The 24,822-nt window shown below is 56.9% G+C and overlaps 5 protein-coding genes and 1 non-coding gene across 6 annotated transcripts; 4 read left to right on the forward strand and 2 right to left on the reverse strand.

Annotated features, from left to right (window-relative positions):
• Positions 1 to 495: 495 nt before the first annotated feature.
• On the reverse strand, positions 496 to 4,907 carry F5144DRAFT_596716 (putative undecaprenyl diphosphate synthase-domain-containing protein; the record flags this gene model as incomplete). The annotated part of the gene is made up of 9 exons (XM_066790825.1): positions 496 to 574; positions 636 to 1,799; positions 1,859 to 2,997; positions 3,452 to 3,456; positions 3,521 to 3,565; positions 3,703 to 3,751; positions 3,793 to 4,306; positions 4,365 to 4,624; positions 4,686 to 4,907. 9 exons carry the CDS (start codon positions 4,905 to 4,907, stop codon positions 496 to 498), a joined length of 3,477 nt encoding a protein of 1,158 aa, XP_066638318.1.
• A 398-nt stretch (positions 4,908 to 5,305) lies between these two features.
• Positions 5,306 to 6,910, forward strand: F5144DRAFT_401909 (uncharacterized protein). The gene is made up of 2 exons (XM_066784841.1): positions 5,306 to 5,882; positions 5,954 to 6,910. Exons 1-2 carry the CDS (start codon positions 5,628 to 5,630, stop codon positions 6,521 to 6,523), a joined length of 825 nt encoding a protein of 274 aa, XP_066638319.1. The 5' UTR covers positions 5,306 to 5,627; the 3' UTR covers positions 6,524 to 6,910.
• A 1,245-nt stretch (positions 6,911 to 8,155) lies between these two features.
• Positions 8,156 to 11,416, forward strand: F5144DRAFT_596717 (Up-regulated during septation-domain-containing protein; the record flags this gene model as incomplete). The annotated part of the gene is made up of 3 exons (XM_066790826.1): positions 8,156 to 8,359; positions 8,425 to 11,220; positions 11,309 to 11,416. 3 exons carry the CDS (start codon positions 8,156 to 8,158, stop codon positions 11,414 to 11,416), a joined length of 3,108 nt encoding a protein of 1,035 aa, XP_066638320.1.
• Positions 11,417 to 12,175: 759 nt separating this feature from the next.
• F5144DRAFT_552211 (beta-lactamase-like protein) lies at positions 12,176 to 15,280 on the reverse strand (the record flags this gene model as incomplete). The annotated part of the gene is made up of 5 exons (XM_066787726.1): positions 12,176 to 12,708; positions 12,764 to 13,427; positions 13,485 to 14,616; positions 14,950 to 15,047; positions 15,128 to 15,280. 5 exons carry the CDS (start codon positions 15,278 to 15,280, stop codon positions 12,176 to 12,178), a joined length of 2,580 nt encoding a protein of 859 aa, XP_066638321.1.
• A 513-nt stretch (positions 15,281 to 15,793) lies between these two features.
• Positions 15,794 to 18,340, forward strand: F5144DRAFT_401962 (uncharacterized protein). Its single transcript, XM_066784843.1, has 2 exons — positions 15,794 to 17,604; positions 17,658 to 18,340. Exons 1-2 carry the CDS (start codon positions 16,287 to 16,289, stop codon positions 18,314 to 18,316), a joined length of 1,977 nt encoding a protein of 658 aa, XP_066638322.1. The 5' UTR covers positions 15,794 to 16,286; the 3' UTR covers positions 18,317 to 18,340.
• A 1,372-nt stretch (positions 18,341 to 19,712) lies between these two features.
• On the forward strand, positions 19,713 to 19,783 carry F5144DRAFT_t181. Its single transcript has one exon. It is a non-coding gene; the product is annotated as a tRNA-Gly (tRNA).
• Positions 19,784 to 24,822: the final 5,039 nt, after the last annotated feature.

Here is a 24,822-nt window from a genome sequence, read left to right on the forward strand (position 1 = left end):
ACGGATCGGCGCCAGATAAAATATATTCAGACCCCTCAATGGATTACATACATCCATCCATCCATCTATCCATGGAGCCAGCGCACCACGACGCAGCGTCCAAGCGCCGTTCTTGAAGCGGTCCCTAACTCCGAAAAGGAAACAACAACACTAACTCCAGGTCAAGCGACTGCTACATCCCCTCCCAAAAAGACCCCAACCAACAACACCGGAAGTATACGGACACGAAACGCTGTGACAGGGCAACAGAGGAGCGAGGGTTACCGATATGAAGGGCGGGCGGTGAAAGTGGATAAAACATGCCCAGCCGTTCACCTCCGCTCGGCGATCTTCAGCCGCTTCTTGCAATCCTCGCAATACCATTTCGCTGCAAGACACCAGATCGTTAGTGCTGACCGTGCATTACAAGCCAAGAGAGGGGGGGGGGATCAAGCGATGGGAAGGGGTCTGGGGACGGGATTGATCGGGGATGGGGGGATGAATGAATGAACACCATCACCAATCCCCGAACTGAGTCCAGTTCGAGGCAAGGCAAGGCAAGCTCAGCTCGATCGGAAATGGTAGGGATCGGTTGCTGTAACCACCACCACCGCCACCCATCGTAGACAGAAAAAAACAATAAAGAAATAATAAACATACCATTCCCCTTCGGCGCGACCTTCAACCCCACACACTCGAGGTGGAACCACTCGCGCGGGCAGCCATCACCATCGCACGCGACCATCTCGCCGTAGCTGACCTGGTTGCAGTAGCAATATAGGTCCTCATCAGCCACCTCCTGCTCCTCTTCCTCCTCGTCGTCGTCATCAACGGCAGTGGCGGAGGCAGCGGCGCCGGCGGTGCCGCCGCTGCCGCCGCCCTTCGCGTTAGCCGCTGCTGCGGTCTTGCCGCCGCTGTCCTTCTTGGTGGTGGCGGCGCCCCCGCCGCTGCCGCCGACGCCGACGCTGTTGCCGGTTGGTGCTGAGTCTTTGGTATGGTCCTTTTCCTTGTCTTTGTCTTTGGCCGAGGTGGCTGGACTGTTGGAGGCTGTGGCAGCCGCGGCGGCGGTGGCGGCAGCTTGTTGCTGGGCGTGTGCTGCGGCCGTGGCGGAGATGGAGGCACCCTTTTTGTGGCTCCTCTTCGTTGTCGGGGCGGCGGTGGTGGTTGCGTTGCTGGAGGGGCCGGTCCCGGCGGCGCCGTTGGCGCCTTCGGCGTTGATATTGTTGTTATTATTATTGTTGTTGCGTGACGGCCGGGAGCGGGCTGTTGTGGGGGCAGCTGTTGACGATGCGGCCTCGGCGAAGGTTGCGGTCGCTGGGGTGGACGGCTTGCTTGCTCGCCCGCTCTTAGTCTTGACCATGGCCACCGAAGCGGGCTGGATGGCGAGGGGCGCCGTCTCCTTGACAAGCGGGGCAGGCTCGTCGCCTGGTTTGGCCGCCGTTTCTTTTTTGCTGCTGTTTTGTGCCGGCTCTGGCGCCGGTTGGGGTGCCTCAGTCTCTGGCTTTACAGGATTCGGTTTGTTCATGATGGGGACAGTGGCCTCCTTCTGAATCTTTGCATCTGCCGTTGTCCTCGCACCGTTGCTCACTTGACCCAGGTCAGGCGTCCCTTGCGGGGTCGCGGTCGGTTTGCTAGATGCCGCGGACGGTAGATGTTGCCGCATGCCCTCAACATTCGACTGTGTAGAGTTCTGGCGCGCCCGAGAGGAGGCAGGCCTGGGTGCGGTAAGCGACGGCGCTGGTGAGCCGCGCCGGACGGGGTCGGGGAATGAACCGATTACCGGGGAAGATGTAACAGACGGCGACATTGCGGCTGTGGTCCTGCTGTTGAGTTGGTTAGTGATGTAGATAACCGAGAAAGTGTTTAAAGCGAAGCCTACCTCTTCTTTGCCTGTCCGCTCGACGAAGGGAGTGCCTTGCGTTTCTTGTTCCCGCTCTCTGGCGCAGGCGTCTCCCTCGGGCTCGTAGTCCTCTGTTTCGCAGCGTTTGTCCCAAATACTGACCCCATTGCGCGCTCCGTAGGGGCTCCTCCGTTAGGCTTTGCCTCCACTTTGCGTCTCTTGCCGGCCGGGGCGGCCCCCGGAGGGCCAGGAGTAATGCCGAGTCCAACTGGCCCGGAGTCGGGCAGAGGTTTCCGTGACTTTCCCCCGGGGGCTTTCTTCCCGCCTTCCTGCGCTTTCTCGCCGTCCACATCGGCAGCCTGGTTCTTCGCGCTTTTCTTGGCAGCCATGGCTTGCTTCCTGTCGTTACTTCGAGCAGCGGCCTCCTCGGCCAGGGCCTGGGCGGCTGCCGAGAGGGTAGCAGCGCCCTCTCGGCGCGACCGCTCTGCTTGTTTATCGTTGGCCTTAGCCTGCCTGTTTTCGACATATGCCCAATGTGTAGCGCTGCCCCATTTTGCTTCCTCGCTGAACTCGGCCGCGAGGTGTGGCCAAATATCCTCGATGCGGGACAATTGTTTTTGTAGGGCGTCATTGGCAGTAGCGATGACGTGGTTCTTTTCCTCCAAGGACACTAACATTTCTTGTATCTTTAACGCGGTGTCGCGGAAGATGGTACGGCGAGGGATGTTGGCGGGATCAAATACACTGCTGGCCGCGCCATCGGAGGAGGGTGCCGAGGGGTTTGCGGGCTCGGTGGTGCTGTTGTGGGCGCTAATGGGCGCGGATACCGAGGCGGTGGTGCTCGGCGCATCATTGAGCGGCCTGGCAAGGTCTAGGGGAGGCGTGTTGACAGCGCTGTGGAGAAGTTGGAGGAGGGCGGCTTCGGGCGCGAAAATCTTAGCGTCCACTTCCTTTAGTAGAGTAAAGTGGCGAACGAGTTCTTTCGGAAGGGCGGTGATAGCATCGGTAAAGTGGGTTACCCCCGGTAGAATATCGATGGGCTGTTCCGCCGCAGGGGCACTTGCCAACGAGTTGGCGCGATTGAGAGAGGATGTGCGTGGTGGGTTGACTCGCGTTTGGCGCACCGGTTGTCTGCGACTCGAACCAGTCGCGCCCTCCGACGCCGGTGGCTTTGCCGTCTTCATAACGAGTCGACGAGGCCAATGTCAATAGTGGTACGGTAAAGGGATTGCGAACTCGGGGGGGGGGGGGACGGTGGGTTGTTCGAAAAGACGACGAGGATAGAGGGAGGAGGGCCGGCTTTGGTGTGGTCGCCGTCTCTGTCGGTCGACTGCTTGTGAGCTGGGGCTGGAAGGAATTAGAAATTCAAATTAGAGCAATGGCAAGAGATGTAAATGTTGCGAGGGCATCTCTCAGAGCCGGCGGTACGTTAAAATCCACATTTGACACGCTGCTTTTCTGTGTTTTAAGAAAGCAGAGAAAAAAAGGTGCTTTCGAAGCGCGGGATCTTTCCCACCAGCAACCGGGCCGGGCAGCACCACCAGCACCGCCCACCAACTAGCAGCGGCCTTCTCCAGGTTGTGGGGAGCAATTTTGTGGGGCTGGCATAGACAGAGCGCTCTGATACGTCACCGCTCCTGGGGAAAGATAAGATAAGAAAGGGCAAGCACATGAACGCGCAGAGCGAGCTCGAGGACCTACCAATTGGCTTGGCCATGTGCATCCTGACACTCTCTCGATTCCCTACTAAAGATTTGGAAGGTGGTCTAATACGAGGGTCTCGAATATGCAAAATAATGAAGAACATCCGGCTTGTCGCTGTCCCGAACGCCTCGCCCAGTGCAATGTCTATCGTGACATTTCTATTACATTAAAAACCAAACCAAACCAAAGCTTCACGCCTCCTTCACTCGCCGCCGCGGCCTCTCGTCCCTCGCCTTCTGCTTCTGTCGCCATTGCCACTCCACCAGCACGGGCAGGAAACTCCAAAGATCAAACTCAGGCCAGAAACACTCGAGAAAGAATATGTGGGTGTTCTGGTGGCACTGCCACAGCATGAAGTCGCTCAGCCGTTCAACGCCGCTAGTCCTCACGAATATGTCGAGCGGAGGGCAGCCAGCTGTGTACATGTGACTGTCGATGGTTTCCGGGGTGATCGTCTCCGCGTTAGGGTATATGGCCACCGTTTCCTCGTCGCCACCGCTCTTGACGGCCGTTGAGTCAGAGTGTAGGGTCGTCGCGGTCGACACGGCGTCATCCTGGTCGTCGGACTGCACCGAGGATGGGGTTGGGGATGGTGATTCCCTGATGGGCTCGAGTGGGTCCGGTTTGCCGGTTTGTTTGGACAGGATTTTCTGTGTTATCCTGCTCTGAGAAAACGGGGTGCTGTGCGGACGCGGGGTGGTCGAGTACTCCTGAACGGTAGTCCGGATCGCAGTCGTCATCTCCTCCCTCGACGTGTAGGGGAAGCAGATGTTGAGGACGCAACTACAAGGGATCGTCAGTTTGTGCGTGCGATGTCTGCGGCGCGTAATGGGTTTCCTACTCAGTGTTGTTTTTCGTCGTAGCGGCGGCCCTCTCAACAACCTCGAGGACATCCGGGGGGATTAAATCGAGACGCCCCAGCACCTTCACCCGCGCGCCATATCGGTCTAGCAGCTCTCCATGTTGTATGAGCTGTTCTAGTTTAAGTTTGGCAAGCTGCATAAGCCCGTCGACCTCGTACTTGGGGCGGTGGAAGTTCTCGAGACTGAAGGCGTAAACCGTCACTACCTTGACGCCGCACTTGTAACAGACCTCGAGCACCTGTCGAGGCGAGTCAGTTAGCGCGTCGAGGGGGGCAGATGGGAGAGACAGGCGCACGCACCCGAGCAAGAGCTTCAAAGCCTAGATGATGACCTTCGATCGTTTCTATCTTGTGGCTCCGCGCATACCGGCGGTTGCCGTCCATCTCAAAGGCGACATGTTGCGGGATGGGTCCTTGAGACAGGGCACCGATGAGGGTCGAGCGGAGGCGGTTGAGGGCCCATTCGGCGGGGGGCGAGCTCATAAACCAACTACGTATCCGAGAAAGATACAAGTCGGACATGGTGGCGTTGCGGTAGAGCGTGGTCTGACCAGGAAGATGCTGTGGTCGCGCGTAGTCTAATCAAGAAGAGGCAAGATGGGCGCAAATAAATCACGAAATCTATTTTTCAGGAAAGCGTGTTGTGGTTTAAAGAACAGCCGCCATGATAAAAACCAAATCACTGAAAAGGAAAAACGAGAGAATGCCCAGACTCAGCCAGGATTACGAGCAGGTTGATGATGAAGGAGTGGCCAGCCAAGGGTGAAATTGTGGCTCTGCGAATGACGAACCTGGAACTGGCAGGTCAATTGCGTGTCGTGGAAGGTCGTGCGCCTCTGTCCGGTGCTTGGGTGGGTCTCAGATTTTCCATCTGATCGGCCGACGGATGCCATTGTGACCCACCCGAGCCGCCGTTTGATGCATCCCTGACTGGTCTGCCCTGAAAAGGCCAGTGCATACGTTGCGGGTACGAATACTACAAGGCAAGTGTCAACATCAAGGCTGACTTGGCCGCAACTTCCGTCCCGCCAATACCGAGACTCATCATTCGCAATCGCATTTTTCCTCTTCCCGGCCCGAGACCGCTATCTAGAGGTCGAACTGCATCTCAGTTCCCTCTTACAGCGGATTCAATTCTCCTCCAACGGTTGCGTTTCCATTGCTTTCGACATATATCATGTTCAAGTAGCAGGATCCCAAGTTCCGACCCGTTAAGGAATAATTAAGAAGAAATCGGCAGCCATGTCGTTTTCGAGCACGCCCGTGACTCGCGTCCTGGTGATGGGGCTGATCGGGGCTTCGATCGGGGCCACCCTTTTCGATATTAAGCATTACTTCTATATCTCGGTCGGGACGCACATCCTGCAATACCGCCAGACTTGGCGGGCGCTGATATGGCAACTGTGCTATACCAACTCGTCCGAAGTTCTCTTTGGAGCCATGGCCCTGTACAACCTCCGCGTTGTTGAGATGCAGTGGGGTCCCAGGAAATACGCCGTAGGTTACGCACTCGGGCAGTGCAGTGAGTGTGGGGTTGGAAAAAGGACACTTTGCTAACAGCACCGCAGTCATTTGTCCTGGTATCTGGGCTCCTCACGTCCATTATCCCGCCGATCCTCTTGACGGGAATTCTTCGACCCTTGAGCTGGGGGGTCTTTGACTTCCTGCCGGCCGGGCCCACGCCGCTCATCTTTGCCATCCTAGCGCAGTACCATGCCATGGTTCCGCACACTTATCAGTACAAGATTGCGCTCTCTACGGGCGCCCCGACTAACAACGACGAAGCGCCCGGGATGGCGTTCTCGGACAAGTCGATCAAGTACTTCATGGCATTCCAGCTGGCGTTGTTCCAATGGCCAGGTTCGCTCCTCGGGGCGGGAGTCGGGTGGCTCGTGGGCCAAGCTTGGCGCAGCGAACTGCTACCGGGAGCCTTGACCGGCTGGCGTGTGCCTAGCTGGGTTGTGGGGATGAGAGGTCAGAAGGGCAGCGACAGGTTTGAGGGGATGCGCAGGAGGCTCGAGAGTGAAGGGGCAGCGACGGGGGCTGCATCGGGAGCCCAGCACCAGGCTGGGGGTGATGGGAACAGACGGAGGACCATGGGGCAGCAGCTCTTCGACGAGGTGCGCGGTGCCTTCTGAGGCTGAAAGCAACGTGGTAAGGATAGTTGGCCATTTTTAGGATCCAATCAAGCCTGTATCGGAATACATTATCTGGTTGTTGGAGAGGAACCGAAGACAAACATCCTCCTCTGCCGCCGTCACTCCCCCAAGGTATCATAGGATTCAGCCCGGGCCTCGAAATATGCGGCCCACAGCGAAGTTGGCCAGGCGGTTTCTTTTTATAAACCCGCACAGCATGTCTCTCCTGAGTAGCTAGTATGCGGGTCAAGTCAACCAACTGCGAGTTTCCAAAAGACGACGTGGAAGTCTAGAATTGCCGTTCAGATGCCCTGCCGATGGGCTACTTTGATCCACTAATATGTGACCTTGTCATCCGCGCCACCATCATGACGAACAAACAAGCGAATTACAGAAGCCAAGACTTTCAACACTGGCCCCGATTCGGTGGTGAATAGACGCATGCACGCATGTTGGTTAGGTGAAGCTTGCCACGGCCACATCATGTGCTGGCAGAAAGGCCACATACTTTCACATCGGACTTGAGGGATGGAAGTGCAGATGTCGACCGAACCTCGACGGTAACCTACCGGCTAGGAACGAACGAAAGTCATCCCAAAAAAAGTATTTACTGGATCTGATTTTTTGATCCACTCGATTTATTTTGCCAGTACGAGTACCTACCTGGCTTAATCCTTTTTAGCTCAGTTCTTTTACGCACCTACCCCTTCTCGATCTTTTTCTCTCTGTTGATGACGGCCTTTTTGATCAGAAAGCACCTCGAGAACACCTCGGTCCTAAGTTCCTACCTAAAAATACAGAGGCCGACCTGCGCCTGCACAGCCCAGCACAGTTTCCCCCAGACGCCAAGGATTCGTGTCCACAGGTGCCATTGGCCCACGCATCGGGGGGTCAGGCTGCCGGCTCTCCCAACGCCCCGGATCGGCTGAGCCCGAGCATATCCACAGCGCCTCCCAACGCAATTTGAGGCGAGGTCGGCACCAACTCATCCACCCTGGTCCCTGCGGCATCCTCATTTTTTGCGACAGTCGTCGAAGTTCCATGCCCAAAATCAGTGATTGTTACGAAGTACCCCGGTCTTTTATACAGCGGATCGGCCTTCTTTTTGCGCCCGGTTTGTCTCTTTGTCCTTTTTTACATCAGACGAGACTCCATCTCATCGACCAAACAGTTTGGCCCGCTTTCCCTCCATCCTGCACGGCCTAATTTCCACGTGCGCGTGCGAGTCGAAGACATCCCTACCTGCCCAGTTTGCCAGTGTACCTGAGTGTGACCTGGTTTCAGGGATCGATACCCACTTTCGCGTTGCATCCCCTTCTTTTGCCCCAGACAGACTTCCCGTCGCGCGCTTGCTCCCGAAATTGAGAACTCGGTCCGCCCGTCACTTTGCCCGTCACTTTCCCCGTCTCCCACGCCGGTCCCTCCCAGTCGCATCCACGAACATCCAAACTCCGACGACAACTAGAGCCCGGCCTTGCCGTGACGCATGGATTCATAGTTGGAAGTGCTCCTCAGGTCCTGCTGCACACGAGTCGGGCTTCGAATTTCCTTAGGCCCGGATTCTTTCTTTGCATAATGCCTTTCTGGAAAATCCATTATTAATATTCAACCCACGCTTTCCATACACACACGATGAACGGCGCGGCTATGAGGTTAGGCGGCCCGGCGGGAGGGGGGTTGGGTCAAAGGAGCAGTGGGAATAGCTTCGGCTCTCCAGGGAGGGTACCCCTTCCTGGAATGCCTCCTGTCGTGACGCCCACGGGAAAAGCACTGGTGGAGGGTTATAGGAAGGATATTCTCAATGGTTTCGAGAGGGAGAAGCCAAGATACAACCCCGTACGAGACTTCAAGCCCCTGTCCCGGAATCAAGTATCGTTGTCTAATCGAGACTTGTTGTGCAGTCGAACGAGAGCCGGCCGCAGAGTTCCGCCCTGGTCGATCTAAAAGACCCGATCCAAGTCCACCTGCTTACCGAAACCGCCCTCTCCGACAGCAAAACCTACGAGATCTTGTCGCAGGAAGAAGTGGATCATATCAAGAAGCAGATGCAGTCGCTCTCGATGCGCATCGAGCAGGCCCGCGCGAACCTTGCGATCCAGTCCAAGTACCGCGATGCTGCGATTTCCATGGCCAGGCTGTATTCGCCATCCAAGACTGAGGGCAAGAGGAGGAGTCTGCTGGGCAACCGCATGAGCGATTCGGCCAAGGAGGCCGAGATGGAGAAGCTAGCGAGTGAGCGTCGCTGTGAGGAGCTTGCAACGGAATTATTCTCGCTAGAGAAACGCCTCATGGAGCCCCAGAGGCGGCTCCTTCAGCACACGGCTGGTATATTGCAGATGACGCACCGCGCCTCTTCGAAGAAGTCAGGGCAGGTGCCGGTTGGACCCATGATGAACGGCATTCCTGGGAGCCCCGAGAGCCTTTACACCTACACCAACACTCGCAATAGCATGGAGATTCCCAACGGCGACCTCGACTTCGATAAGAACCTCTACTTGCATCTGGACCAAGCAGACGGCCCCGCTGCGCTTCCTCGCAAGAACGCCATCGAGATCCCGCTCAAGTCACCTATCCGGGAGCAGAACGCTCAGATGAGGGAGCTGCGTGAGGAAATCGAGAAAGTGAAGGAGGAGAATGAGCGCATCCTAGAAGAAAACATACAGCTGAAGACGGCGGAACAACAGCTGAAAAAGGAGTTCTCCCAGGTTCAGGATCAACTCGCACAGCTGGCCGCTGCAGAAGAGCAATTCAAGCAGGATCATGCGCGCTCCAGGGACGAAGTTGCACAACTTCAAGAAAGGGAACGGCAGCTTAGAGACGAACACGCTAAGGCCACAGACGAGAACGACCGCATCCGAGGCGAAACGTCGCGGATGATGGATGAGACCAACCGGTACAAGGACGCCGACTCGCGGCTCAAGGCTATCGAGCAGCAGATGAGTGCCGAGACCGACGCCCTCCGGGCCCAGAGCGCAAGTCAAATTCAGGCCATCGCAGATACCGAGGCGAGATTGGAGGTCTTGAATCGTAAGCTCCGTGATATGGTCGTGGCCTCCAACCCGGCAAAGAATGGTGGATTCAGCAGCCCAGAAGCAGTCGGCGGCTCTGGCGAAACGCTTCCGGCCCAGCTAGAGTACATGGAACGGGGTCTTGCCACAGCCGCGGAAGAGCAGAAGTTGCTCGCAACCGAAGCATCGGCAACGTCAGCAGAAAACGCGACAATCGTATCCTCGCTTGACCAGGCGGAGGCGTCTATCGACCATCTCAGCATGCGTGTCCAGGCACTCGCCCGAAAGGTACAAGACGTGCTGCAACAGTCAAACGCCGATTCACCGCCAGCTCCTGAAGGCACTTTGGACGAGCAACTCGACTACCTCGAAGATGCTCTCAAGACAGTCGGCTCGGAGCTCTCGCGGGCACTCGAGGCGTCGTCCTCTGTTTCAGCCAAGAAGCAGGACATCGACCAAGTCGATGCGGTACTGATGGGCCTGTGGGAGATCATCCAATCGGGCTACGCCGAGATCGAGCAACAGAAAGCAGCCCGCCGGCAAAACCGCGCCCTGGGCCAAGGCGGCGCAGACGACGACGACGAGCTGTCGAGCAACGAGTTCGACGGCGACACCAACGAACCGTACTCCTTGCAAGCCTTCTCGACCAAGGTTCAGTGGATGTACGCGCAGGCAACTGGTCTCCGGGAGCAGAAATACATCCTCCAGCGGCAAATCAAGCAGCAACGCGAGCTCAACAACCGCAGCGAGTCGGAGAAGGACCGCGAGCTCCAAGCCAAATCCGAAGAGCTCGAGCAGACCCACCACATTCTCGACGAAGCCGAGCGCGCCGCCGCCGACGCCCAAGCCCAGCTCCAGAAGGTCCTCGCCGACATGGACACGCTCCAAAAGACGACGGCCGCCAACGAAGCCGCCTCGGTCTCCTCCACCAAATCCACCCAAGACCAGCTCCAAGCCCGCACCACCCGGATCGCCGCTCTCGAGGCCGAAGTCCGCGAAGCCCAGTCCCGCCTCGCCCAAGCCGAAGCCTCCATCGCCGCGACACAGACCCAGCTCGCCGACTCCCACACGGCGCGAGCAGCCGCGGAAGCCGAACTAGCCACCCTCCAAAAACAGCTCCACTCAGCCTCGGACGCGTCCGCATCCGCCTCAGCCGACGCCTCGGAGCTCCAGCGCGCGCTGCAGGCCAAGGACGACGAGCTGGACCGCATGAACATGATGGTGGTGGAGCTCAAGACCGAGGTCGCCTTCGCCAAGGCCGAGCTCGACGGCGCGTACGGCTCGCGCAAGCAGCGCGCCGCCGAGGCCGCCGCCCTCTCCAACTCGTCCCAGTCCGAGGAGCTCAACAACACCATCGTGCGCCTGCGCGCCGAGCTCGAGAACGCCCTGCGCGACCTCGAGGACATCACGCGCGAGTCGATCGCCGCGGAGCGCGAGCGCCTCGAGATTGAGGGGAAGTTGGATGAGGTCATGGGCTTGAAGGGGGAGCTGGAGGTGGAGGTGGGTAGGCTGGGCGAGAGGCTGAGCCGCGTGCAGGAGGAGCTCGATGTCGAGCGGTTGAAGGTGCCTAGTCCGGGCGGTGCTGCTGGTGGCGGTGCGAGCAGGGCGGGCGCGGGGGCTAGTGAGTTGAGTAAGCAGTTTAGGGGGGTGATGAAGGAGGAGAGGAAGAAATTCCAGGAGGAGATGAGGGTGAGTCTTTTTCTTTACTTTTTTCCCCCGACTCTGCCCCAGGGCCGGCCATCTTATACTGGGGACCCCAAAACTAACCATATTACAGGAGGAACAAGCGAGACGGCGAAAGCTGGAGGAGGAGCTCCGGGCGCTGAAGAGGGGCCAGAACAGTACCGCGTCGACGGCCAGGGGCGGCGCGCTGAGCCCGAGGTGACGGGGATTGGCTGGCTAACGAAGACGAGGTTAGTTGAATGCTAGGGGATGGGTTGGATGATTTACGAAGCGAGCCTCTACGGAACCGTATTTTTTTCTTCTCTGGGGTGGATTTGAGGTTTCAAGGGGAATTTGGGAAGTTTGCGGCGTGCTTTTGAGGTGGCATGGCTTGCCGGTACTTATTCTACCAGGACATTCGTGGTTTGCTTTCTCGGGTGTTTGGATTCAAATTTCTGGACAAGGATCATTTCCGAGAAAAGGTTTGCTCATGTTGAGTATTTCAGGGTGATTCCCGGTTTATAATTCGCTTGATTTACGGAGGCCTGCATGTTGAAGGGGATGTCATATATAGATAGATACCTTGTCGAATTGACGGATGATTTGGTTGGAAGACGTAACAATCTATCCGCTGGCCGTGAAGTTGACGTAGCAGCCGTCCAGTTAGAGAGAAGTGCCAGATTACCAGAGCTACGATACCATGCATCAGGTAGTGTCTAGTGGCGGGATCCCTAGCAACAGATATAGATTCACCTCGGACTCACTGGCCACCTCGCTCAAAACAAGTAGGTAGGAATAATAAAGATACAACATATGGTGTAGCGAAATACCTCCAAATAGAAAAACGCCCGCCATCCACGCTCCGTCCCCCTCCTCGTCTCATCAACCTCATCAACCCCATCAACCCCTCCCATCCAACTTCCTTCCCACCCCCAACCCAACCCAACACAAACCACCACCACAGATACCCACCCCTCCCCAATCACCCCCAAAGCGGCGCAGTAACCTCCACCGCCCGCTCCACCACCGCACGCACACGGTCCGCAAACACACGGTTCCCGCACTCCACCTCGAGCGCCTCCAGCCACACGCGCGCCTCCATCTTGTCGACCTTGACGCGCACCCCGGGCACGGGGATCCCCAGCTTGTGTAGCCGGGCCAGCTCGGCCTGCTGGCGCTGCGCCTGGCGCTTCTCGTTGTTTTCGTTGCTGTTTTCGTCGTCGGACGAGGCGGAGGAGACGTCCATTGAGGAGCCGCCGGAGTTGGAATTGGGGTTGGGGTTGGGGTTTTCGGCTGCGGGGGCGGTGGTGGCGGGTGTGGGGGAGAGTGGTGGGAGCTTGGGCTCGGCGATGGGGGAGACGTTGTCGGCGCCGAATTGGGCTTCAAGGAACATCATGAGGCGCTCGAGGCGTTCTTCGGGGGAGAGCGTGGCGTGTAGGTTGCGGTGAGGGAGGGTGATGATGTCGGCGTCGGCAGAGTCGTGTCCGTGAGAGTGGGAGTGTTTGCTTGCGGAACCTGGATGAAGCGATTGTTAGAGAGACAGCCTCGCGAGGGGGATGGGTAGGCTTACGCTTCACTGCAGCAGGACTGCTTTCGATGCCGAGGAGGACAGCCATGACGGCGTCGGCAATGCCGTCGTTGAGCATGTTACCTTCCCATTCAAGTTCCACCTCGCCGCTGGTGCGGTAGCGGACTGTCACACAGCCCATGACTAGGTAGGCGGCGACGACTTGGTCGATGGGAAATTCTTCGTCTGCGTCCTCCATCTTCGCGTCGTTATCTGCGTCGTCGCCGTTTGTGCCGTTCTTCTGGGGTTGTTTTGTCTCCGGCAGCTCCTCGATGCTGCCAAAAGTGCCCTCGAGGCCCCATTTAATCAAGTCAACCCCCGCCGCGCTTAGCTTGAGTCGCTGCTTGCAAGCGATGGTGGTGGTCGTGAGGCCGGCGTACTCTCGGAGATCCTCGGGCGCCATCAGTGACATCTTGAAGTCGTTCTGGACCAGCACGCCAGTGATGAGCTGTGGTTCTTCTGAGTCGTCCGCGGCTATCTTCATAGGCTGCGGGATCGATGCTAATTTGCCGACAACCTTGGCCGTCTTGTCTGTCTTGAAAGGGATGCGGAGCTCTTCGCAATTGCGCGGGCTGAAAACTTTTACTTTGTCCGTCTTGTTCGCATTGAGGGATAGCAGCTTTGATTTCAGGCGCATCATGTTGTGTACCTCGCCGTGAACAAGAATCTACATTGCGATGCGTCAGTCAACTTCAGATGAAAATTGCTAGTGCAGGGCACTTACCACGACCGGAGCGGAGACCTCCTCAATAAACTCCCTATTCTCGGTGCCATCAACGTGGGCGGCAAACGAGTATTCTTGGACTGTGCAGCGACGCGGGATCATGACCTTCTCAGAATCACCGCCAGGGGCCCGCCTCCCTCCGGCGGAGCTCCTTGTCATGACTGCCTGGATCTGTTCGGGCTCCTGCATAATCTGCTTGGCCATAGTGCCCTCAACGCTATAACCCGTTATAATGACGCCGTTCTTCTCGCTGGGCGCCCACCTCTCAAGCAGCTCTCGGCTCACGCCATTCTGCAGCATACCAGGGCTAGCAAGCATGACGCAGCCGCCGACATCTTCGAAACGGTCAATACTCTTGAGCGAGCGGATGAACTTGAAGTCCCAGGGCCCGCCCTTGCCGGCGCCGTCGCCGGATGCCTCTGCCTCGGCCATGCGTTCACGAAACAGCCGCTTGATGTTGTCATTCATGGCGCCGACGTATGTCTGGTACACCAGCATGCACTTGCGAGCGAGGTTGCTGGCGTAGTAAATGGGGTATCTTTGGTAGTCCCTGTGCTTGCCCCAATACTCGTCGAGAATGAGCAGCAGCTCTTGGGCACGACCTAGAGCAAACACGGGCATGAGCACTCGACCGCCACGGTTCAGAACGCCGGTGATCGACTTCATCAACGCCTGCTCTCTCTCCAGTCGGGGGACGTGAGATGCGATACCATAGGTCGACTCGGTGATGAGCACGTCGACCCTGACGCCCTTGGGCACTTCGGCCGACACCAGATGCCGATCTTGCTCCCGAGAGTAGTCGCCTGTGAAGAGGATGTTGAGGCCAGCAATCTCGATCAGGAACATGGCGGCGCCAAGAACATGACCGGCCGGGTAGGGAGTGATGCGGATGGACGAGATGGTGTGGGTCGTATGATAATCAATGGCCTCGATCATTGGGAACGTGTTGAGATGATCCTGCTCAGTGTAGACGAGCTGGGTGGTCGGATTCGACGAGGTGTTGCCGACCCGCACGCTGTCTTGGATCAGCCATTTGTAGATGGCCTTGGTGGGATGCGTCATGAAGACACGGCCACGGAAATTCGTCTTGGCTAAGACGTAGGGCAGTGAGGCCGCATGATCGATATGGAAACTGCCCCCGTCAGTCAGGATCGTCTCGAGGAGGGACGGAGATGGTATATGGATTCTTCACATAGGGGCATGCAGCGGCGCGCGGCGGGCAGGCGGAGAGCAACGGTGGGCAAGGGCGACATGATTTTGTATTTTGATATCTCTGAATACACACATGAAGGCATGGATGATACATGCTGCGGAGCGGCAAAGAAGCCTCGGGGCCTCTACGGCAGCCGCGGCGACTCGATAGTCCAACCTCTAGGTGAACCCGCCTCTCCCCGTGGCCGTTGCCCAAAGCCAAACGCCGCAAGACTCGTGCTAGTAGACATGGGAAGTCACACAAAATACTTACTGGCTGATGAGGAGCACGTCTACAGTGCTGAGGTCAAAGTCGTCAAAAAACGGGAGGGCCGCCAGACCATCGTAGGCAGGATGTTGGCCAGCATCAAGCTATGGAGGGCGAGTTCATGTTAGCGGAACGAGACCAGCTGCTATTTCTGAGATTCTGGAGTGACAACAGGACCACGCACCATGACTGTCTTCCCTTTGTACTGGATGATATGACAGGATCGGCCGACCTCGTTGCCGCCACCTAGACAGAGGAACATAAGCTCATCGGCGGGATCAACGGGCTCCTCCGGTGCGGCCGATGCCATAGCCGACGCCTTCCGTTTAGAAGCCATGGTGTGTGATGAAATTTCCGGGGAAGGCGGGTTAGTTTGATGATTAGATGTCTAGTGGCGATCTGTGTTGGCCCAGTACACGGGCTCGACGGATCCGGTTAATCGATCAAACGGTCAATCAGCCAAGAAAGCAATCGCGTTTTCTTTCATGCGACTTAGTGCCAGCGATGCAATGTTGGATGCTGCAACTTTTCAATAATTATTTTTCGGAGGAATAGTGGAAATCGCAGTTCGAAACGCCGAAATTCAGATATCCACAATGGTAGATATAGCGGTTGGTTCTGCCATTCAGTGAGCCTATTCAGAGTGGGAATCGATCAGGACAATAGGAAGGGAAAGCGATGCGGCAGGTTTGAGTCGAGGTCAAAAAGGCTGGCCGTTGCAACCCTGCGGCTCTTTCCTTTCCACAAACACGTTTGAAAGCCAAGACCAACAAAAGCCCCACCAGCAACTGACCAAACCCAGCAACAGAATAGCCTAGCCTTTCCACGTGACCAATCCGGACGCGACAGACTCGGCGTCGAGGCAGCTGTTTCTGATTTTGAACCCGACCGCAGCAAGAGCGATAGGCCCCGTTTCCGTCGCGCCTGCCCTCACAACTCCATCGATTCCACCGAGTCCGCAACCATCGCGTGACCAGCGACTCTACAACAATACCGTCGATTTGATTTGCGCCGATCAGCGAAGGGAAACCACCGGATGGGCTGAGCGGAGGGAACTTTGGCCGGCGAACGCAGGGTGTGCCCGCCCGGGTGAACTAACGGTTTTGGAGGCGGCCCGGTGACCGTTGGATCTTTCTAAGGTTCAGAATCAAAATCTCGACTACTTCACCCGAGTTCGCCTTTTTTTTACATCACTCTCCGCAACCGAAATCATCGGCGTGTGCCTCGTTCCCAATTCCTCCACCTACAAACCGACCGACATCGCCTTCTCTACCAACCTTTGCTTCCGCCATCTCACCTACCCGAACAATAAAACGGCGAAATCCGATCGCGTATTGCCCACCATGGCACAACCACAATCGCAAGCGCCCCAGGCGCCACCCCACCAAGTTCCTCATTTGCAACAAATGCAACAAATGCAGCAGATGCAGCAAATGCAGATGCCTCAAATGCAGCAGCGACCATCCTACTCGCCGCCGCATCACTCGCCATCGCCGGCCGCAGCGCCCCAACCTCAACCTCAACCGGGTTATGCGATGCCTCCGAACAAGCGACCGCGCACTTCGCCGACTTCCCCTCCACCTCTTCAATCGCCGTACGGCGCGACGTCCTATACCGCCAGCCCACAGATGCCCGCCGCATCCCCGACGCCCGTCGCCTCGCCGGGCTACTCTAATCTTGCCGCGCCCGCAGCGACTCAGCAGTACAACAACGCCCCGTACGCGAATGGCAACGCCGCGCAGGCGCCCGTGCAGACACCGGTCCTATCGCTCCCCGAGACTCGGCCTTCGTACCCTACGTCACCGGCGCCCCCGGGACCCGCGGCCGCACCGACTCCTCCTGGTTCTCAGCAGTACACGACCGCAACCATGGCGCCAATTGTACCGCCGTCTCTCCCTACCCCCGGCACGATGGGGCCTCCGTCAAAGCCCCCTGCTAAGGAAATCGAGTACGATGTGGCCGACTCGCTCGCCGGGACCGGCATCGATCTCCGCGCCGAAGAGCAATACCTAGCCGAGTTTTACGCCGGTACATTCACCCAAGATGCGAGAACCGGCGCGCCCGCCAATGCCCCTGGGAATAAGGGCTCCTTCTATGGGGCGGGATTGGCAAATCAACCCGGCGAAGCCGTCGCTACTCTCAGCCAGGAGGCTTATGAGGCCGAGGTGGCTCAGAAAGTTTGGGACGACGCAGCTCACAGGCTTGCTGCCCTGCGCACGGCCGAGATCATGAATCCCTTCCTCATGATCGCTAATTTGCACCACCGCGTCGAGAAGATTGCCAAAGAGCATGGGCTGGGCGTAAATCTCGACCTAAAGAACGCAAACCCTGCCGGCAAGCTCAGGCCTCCTCAGGAGTTCCCCCCTCCCAAGGTTACCGTGAGCACGAAGCTCGGCCCCAACGGCGCGATGGTGGCAACCACGGGCTCGTTCATCCCCCATGACGCCTACCTCGTTGATCAGCTGGCGCTTTTGTCCGTCGCCACCAAGCATCGCGTGAGAGAGCTGATCGAGGATGCCGACACCGTCGCCATTCATCGCCAAACTACGTCCCATGGAGAGATACCCGCCGAATGGGCCGACGTCGCAGTGCCTCTCCGGACCGGACTGGATTCTCTTCCGGATGGCCCCGAAGGCGCTGCGGCCTTGAATCCACGAAAACGTACGGTACAATTGTCTTGTTTTGTCTGTGCTCTTGTTAACGTGCTGTCACAGGTTCCTTTGACGCATATGCATCCCATGGCTCGGCGTCGCATAAGGGTGCTAAGCATGGCCCAAGGAACCTCATGGAGGCTGTTCGTGACGGCGCAAAGACCGACCGCGATGCGGAGGAAGCAAGGCTTCAGAAGCGCCAGAAGCGACTCAATCCCGAGTCCGCACCTGCCGGATCCCGGGCCGGCTCTACGGCTCCCGGCACGCCCGGCGCTGGAGCGGCGCCCGAGGCCGATTCTGTGGCCAAGGCACCGTCTAAAAAGGAACTCAAGAAGGGCATGGCCGCCGCTAGGTTGGCCGAAGCCTCCAGCACAGCCAGCACCAACCAGACCCTCAGCACTCTCATGGGCGGTTTCGGTCGGAAGAAGAAGGAGTACTCCTGGATGAAAAAATCGGGCAGTGGCGCCAACACGCCGAGAGCCAGTGCGGGCGAGGCCAGCTCGGCTGCTGTAGGCGATGCCGCAAAGGCACCAGAGAAGACAACCCTCACATCCGACCCGAGATACCCCCGGCTCGGCACATGGCGCGAGGATAAAGAGAAGGGGAAGAACATCCAGTTGAGGGACTGGGTCACAGCACTCGAACTCGACGGCATCGAGGCCAAGGCAATACAAGAGGCGTACCTGAAACTGGACGCTTCAGGCCCAAGGGACAGGAGCTAGAACCCCCTCTTGTCAGCACCATGCACTTTCGCCCAACTTCGGAACGCGTCAACACTGCGAACCGAGTTTTGCACACCACCCCCGGCACCAAACCCCCTCCTTGAATGGCCAATCCAAAAGAACGCAAACTTTCTCGTTCGCGTGTGACATGGGGGACGAACGATAGTTTTTTTGTCGGCATGTTGTCCTCAGCCACGCAGCAACGAGGGACAGCCTAGTCTTCCATCTGCGGGATGAGACACGGCAGGAAGAAAAAGAAAAGAGGTTGTCCTCTATCATGGGACACGGATAATGAATACGATTGGCGCCCTTCCGTCCTGGGATGTGACACGTGGGACGCCTATAGGCAGAAAATGCCGCTTTTTGAGAAAGGCTCGACCGGGAGGCTTGGGGACTGGACATCGATGGCCCTCCGCTTTTGTTCTTTTCGATCCTGTTTTAATTTGAGTATTTACTCCTTTTTTTTCTTTTTTTGATCTTTCATCAGCCAGGCGTTATGACACTGGGTTTTGAGGGGGTTTGGCACCCGGAAATGAAGGGCAAGGGAGGGGACAAGAGGCTTTTTTACCATACATGGGAGGTTGCAGTTGACATTTGCCTCGATTCCCCTGGTTCCCTCGACGAGATAGCACTACGCCAGTCCCATATGCCCCGTCCCGTCATCTAGTTACTGGTGGTATGCGTTACTTTCTCGTTGCGCATGTTTCGGGATGGTGGTAGGGAGAGCGAGAATAAAATTTTGTTTGAAGCATCTTCTATGACCCGGCTCGTGCATCATGAAGTGTCGGAGAGCACATTAAAGATGATGGCAGTTGTATGAAGAATATCAACTCGAGGAATGTCGCCGGCATGTACAATCAATCGATATGAAGATAGCCTCCTCCTTTTCGTGAACAACATCTCGTCAAATACCTTCCTTTCGACAACGCCATGGCGGAAGAAACATAACGGCATGCCGAGTTACCTGCAGGCTTAAACTTCTATGTAGTATTTAACATTTGACAACTAGCAGAGTCAGTAGCCCAGAATTAGCCAACCATCGCCTTCATCGCCACAACACTCGGATAATGTAAACACAAAACAGGTCTTGTTTCTCGCTCGCAACATCACAACCCAACCTACCATGCAACCAGTTAAGTGCTGCTCATCCACCTTTACCTCGGTACTGCGGAAATATTTCCACACCCAGTAGACACAATGATACCTGACACCCTCACAACCAACGCCTAAATTTCTCGTTTCATCCTCTCAACATGGATGGCAAGACAACCAAGGGGCGGACGAGGATGTTGTTGTTTCCCCTCCTACTATCGTTTCTCCTGCTGCTGCAGTTCCTGCAACGAAGATAGGCAAGCATCCACACCTACCTTCCCAATCAGGAAACATCTCCTCCACAGCGTCAGTGGTTTAGTGGTAAAATCCATCGTTGCCATCGATGGGCCCCGCGTTCGATTCGCGGCTGACGCAATTCTTTTGCTTTTGGTTCGTTGTCGTTTTTGTTTTTGATGTTCTCAAGGTTGGTTGTTTTCGAGGAGGTGTTGAATGCTGAGTTGATGGTGGGTTTGAAGGAGATGGAGGTTGGTTGAAGCGTGGGAGGTGGTCAGGTTACTTGCACGGTTGACAGATAGGGTTGTTTCTATTGACTCTGGACTCGGGAGATGAGAGAGGCTCATATTGTGTAGAAGACGTTGATAAGTAAGTATGTTACTGTACTTCCCGGTGCCAAGATGATGCGACATCGCCTGAAAGGAATGTTCATCTCATTGGTAAGGCCAACCAAGATGTAAACTCTGGCTCCCCCGTAGCGTGGTTCTGGTTGTTTACAATGTGCCACTGGCAGAAATCCTGCAAGCCACTCGGCCTCGGAGTTCCGTTCTTCCACGGAAACTGAACCCAGGAACTTCTGTACTTGGGCCAGTCCATACCTGGCACCCGGTGGTTCCGAGAAGCCAGACCTGGCAGCAGCAAAAGGTTTTCCCAAACCGTCCCGGCACAGCTTTGACCTTCACCTCGGTCCACCCGCCCGGCAACCAGGTACATACAACAACTACAAGCAAGTGGTGTCATTCACAGTATGATCTCCCTCCGCCCCAGCAGCAGTGCCGCGCACGCCACACAGCACACAACCAGCAAACACGACCCTTCTCGGAAAGCCCCCCGATTGCTCGTTCGGGCCGAGAAAATCAACCGGCACATCGTAAATCACACGGCGGTTTTCTCACCGGTCGAGAATATTCACTCATCACCAAACACACAGACCCATCCATCCACGGATCTCGTACCCAAGGCGAGGGCCCCGAGCGTGTTCAGCTGATCCGCCCGCACCGCACGGCCTTAACTATCGAGATGGGAAAATGCGCCGGTCAAGCTAGTTCGCCCAGTGGGCGGTAATTAGTTCGCATGGAAGCCCGCTCTTGGAAAGAAGAAGCCCGAGCGCCGCAGTAAAAATTTTCGTGCACTCAGATCAGCTGGGTGTCAGCATGTGGTTGCCGCTATGGTTGGCGGGAGTTTCCACGACACGACGGGGGGATGGGATTTTGGAAGGATGGATTGACAGCCAGGGTTATGACTCGTTCGGGCTACCGAGCGGACCGGGACAGGGCCTCGGCAATCGTCGTTCGTTTGTTGTTTGTTGGGTTCAACGGTGGTCAGATAGTTATTCGTTTCGTACCCGCCCAGCCGTCCGTCTTGGGCTTGGGGGGAGTGCGGGCTGATGGCGCTCAGGCGATTGGTAGCCCTGACAACCCCCATGTCAACCAACGGATACGTGCATCGTAGTTTTGTTACAGAAGCTGAAGAATATGAGCGTTTGCGCCTCGACCTTCTGAGGGGTTTTCCAGAAGCCCGAGGATACCAGGAGGGTTACTTCGTACCCTGCCGCCCGAACGGCAAGGCCGTGCGTGGTGGCGAGGTGATAAATGACGGAGAGAAAAAAAAGGAGGGAAAAAAGGAGGAAACAAAACGATCGCTAAAGCCGAAACACAGGGGTTATGGATAGATCTGCTGGCTATCAGTTTTTCCCTGTTTTCCGCCGCCTTCCCGCCGATGGCAACGACGATGGCAACGACAAACTAACGGGCAAATTAGTGGCATTAGGCGACCGGCAAGGCTGCCCGAGGAGATGGTGAAGGGGATAATAAAACGTGGCCGGCGACCACGGCCCTTGGCACGGCAGCTGCTTTGGGCCTGAATCAGCCGAACCCCAGGTTTCCCGAGTATTCGGGCCTTTGGGCGGCCGGGAACGTATGGACGCTAGTTAGGAGGCTAGCTAGTTAACGTCAACTAACGGAGGACGGTGAATACTGCTAGACGCTCGGGGATGAAACGCGTCATGGGGGTGTCAATTTGTTGGGCTGGTAGGGTATGTAACCCGCCGAGCCGGGTGCTCGTTCCTCGCGTGTCATGGGCCAGCCAGCCAACCCAGCAAAGAAAACATCCTTGGCGAAGTCGGGGAAAAAAAGAAGAAAAGTTTAATGAACGAACGACGAACGCAATGCTCGGCAGAATGTTCATGTGGGTTGACATGGTTGACAACTGAAAGCGGAATCCTTCCCCGGTCCCACGCGGCGCCGTTCGACGGTTGGGAACGTTCAGGATGCGACGTCAGGGGGTTGGTGGATTCGGTGAAGCAAGGTGAGGTCACAGTGCTTTGTTCATCAGAGGTCGCGTTTGGAAACTGTGACCGAATCAAGATGGCTGGCTGGGCTGCTGGGGGGACCGGTGAGGTGAGCCATGTGTGGCACAATCCCTGGGCCATCCTTCCACACCACGCAGGGCGACAGGCTTCCAGAAATGTTCTCTGCGTTGCGCCGCACGGAGTACCTGCAGCGATTGGTACCCGTGGCAGCCCCTGTCAGTTCATCTCGCCCGGGCCGTGCGTGCCTGCGCTAGCGTGAACGGTGGGCAATGCGTCCAGCTGGGAGCTTCCCGTCACGCTCACTTGGGAATTTGCAAAACGCGCCGCAAGCTCTTTCTCTCGGGGCTCCGTAGTGGATTGGAGTAGTGCTGCAGCGCCGCAGCGCCCGGGCCAGTTTCATCGATCCATGCAACACCACCCAGGCTCCCAAGGACGCTCCCACATCCCCTCAGGGCCGAAGCCACATTGCAGACATGCCCCGGGACGGCGCCCCTAGTGGAGTTTTGGTCGCCGAGGGTCTGGGAGCGAGCTCCAATGAGCCTAGTCGCATCGCCGCGTGATGTTCCGTTGGGTTTTCTGGAAATTTGGATCTGAGTTTACCGAAGCGAAGCGGTGGGGTCCTGCTCATTACCCGGCTTCCGTTTTAAGTAAGGAACGAGAACCTCGTAACGGCCGTTAGCTCTGACGGATGACCGTGTCCCTGAAGGGGGCTTTTGTTGATGGTAATGCGTGATAATTAGCATTTGGGGAACGGCCCTGCTCTTTGTTCGTCCATCCTTGCCCAAATTGGCAACAAAACTGATTGCCGGCATGCACGATCTGAGACGACAAGTTGGGGCCGCGATCGATCCATCGTTTTTTTGTCTCTGTCATATCTGACGGCGGCGATATCAGAGACATGGCTTGCCAAGCTCGGAAGCATCATGCCGTTTTCGGGCTCGTCTTGCTGTTTGCTGAATCCGAAGCGCCTCTTGTGTGCGTGGCAAGTTCCGGCCGCGAAGCCCAACACGCAGGCAGAGAAGAGCCTTGTGAGTGGCCGTTGGGCGAGAGACATCGAGCTGTCGGGCGACCGATTATTCGCAGATGCAACCGCCAACCGACTCGTCACATGATGTGATTCGAATGCGCCAGGGAAGCCTCATTGCACCTGCACGGTGACGACGGCCGTTTGTCAGTGGTTGGCAGTGGATCAATAAGAAGATCTCCCCAAGCGCCCGCCTCGCCTTCGCAACCTAGTCGGCTGGATCCGCACAGGGTGCCGGGCCGGTCTTGGGTTTCAGGGGAGCTGTTCGAGCTTTGCATCCAATGTCCTTACATGCCTGGACTGTACTGCCCCTGAGATTCAACAAACCGCAGCCAGCCCAACTCCCATTGGAGCTTGTCGCCACGATTTGCGCTTTTGGAAAAGAATAAGCAAACTCCTCGCCTGCAGCGGTGTACTGGAACGTGAAAAGGGGACCAGAGTCGGGATCGGGTTGAGCTTCTGTTCCTGAGGTTCGGCTGCCGGTTGGGCCCCGAAGAGCTTTCGATTGGTACTTGGTTCGTACGCATACGTAATGCAGATACTCCGTACGACTTTCTTTATTTCACCGGGCGATGTCGCGGCTCCGCCTGCAAGGTACGGCGTACCGTGCTCCGTCAGGCGACGGCCGAAAGACACATACCTGGAGTTACGGACAAGCCGTTTCCGCCGAACTGGGAGTCACGAAGTGCCCTGAGCCCGTGATTCGAGGTTAGCTAGCTGTGCCACGTCCTCCCTCGCCAAAACTTGCACGCGTGCCTCAACTCACTTTTTCGCTTCTTCCCTCAACGGTGCATAACGCTTCAGAGTGGCACGATGGCACGTGGGGCATTACCAGGGCCGGAAGGTTGACCCGTGGGGCTTATGTCCAAGCACGTTTTCATGTGCCATTGCCCTTAATTTACCACGCCGACCGGGCTGCGAGGCATTTCACTGGGCTGAGCTAGAGGCCTCGCGTGGATGGGAAGCGTGCCAGAAAACGATGCCATTGGGTTTCTCGGTCGCCGCGTCATCCTCTGCCGTGCGCCGGGTGACAGCGAAGGGTCGTTGAGTTGAGGAACCGAGTCGCGAAGGCGATGCTGCTTTGTGTGGGTCGAATGAATGCCCGCTGCATGACATAGCTAGGTGTCAGCTCTACATCGGAAGGAATGCGGATAGCCCGACCGAGGGAACTGAGTCCAACGTTTCTTAGCAACATTGCACAGCAGCAGCTATTTCGAGACGCCCGACCAAAGTTGTTTGATTGTCGCAAATACGGCGCCTTGCGACACGAGGGATTGACTACAGTAGAGATTGTCTGCATCTCAATGTTTCACTGTTCGAGTCGTTCCAGGTTACCGCCCCTTCTCCTTGTGTGTGTTCGTCGATTGCATGCGGGGATGGGTGGCTAGGTGGTCCACTTCGGCTTTCCGATCGCCTTGGGTTCTCCTGGATCGGTCAGGTTAGCAGGCTTCTAGAAGTTTTCTCCCGCTGCGGGCCACTGGGAAGGGGGGGATCCTCTCTGGACGGAATAGGCTCCGTCCGCGCTTTAACTAGCCCCCGTCGACGCCTCCTTCAGGCTTTGGTCAGATGAGTCCCACCAAAAGATTATGCAGATTTAGCATGGGGGTTTGTTTTGCGGTGCGAGGCCAGGTACGAATAGACCCCTCCGTTTTTTTTTTGTGTTTTTGTTTTCCCAAAGACGGAGGAGGGACGGTGTTGGCCCGTCCGCAATCCGGCATCAACCGTCTGCCTTTGCAACCGCGGATACCGACAGTCTGGGAAAGACGGGAAGGCCAAAGGGACTGCCGAGACTGAGGTCGAGGAGGAGCGCGTTTGCCGCAAGTCCTGCGGTCGGAAGTCGCTGTC

The sequence above is a fragment of the Chaetomium tenue genome, assembly GCF_020726465.1.
Source record: "Chaetomium tenue strain MPI-SDFR-AT-0079 chromosome Unknown F5144scaffold_8, whole genome shotgun sequence".
Taxonomy (NCBI): Eukaryota; Fungi; Ascomycota; class Sordariomycetes; order Sordariales; family Chaetomiaceae; genus Chaetomium; species Chaetomium tenue.

Coding starts and splice junctions, on each gene's coding strand:
- F5144DRAFT_401909 (XM_066784841.1), top strand. CDS start 5,628: ATGTCGTTTTCGAGCACGCCCGTGACTCGCGTCCTGGTGATGGGGCTG. Junction 5,883..5,953: donor GGGGTCCCAGGAAATACGCC/GTAGGTTACGCA, acceptor ACAGCACCGCAG/TCATTTGTCCTGGTATCTGG.
- F5144DRAFT_401962 (XM_066784843.1), top strand. CDS start 16,287: ATGGCACAACCACAATCGCAAGCGCCCCAGGCGCCACCCCACCAAGTT. Junction 17,605..17,657: donor GGCCTTGAATCCACGAAAAC/GTACGGTACAAT, acceptor GTGCTGTCACAG/GTTCCTTTGACGCATATGCA.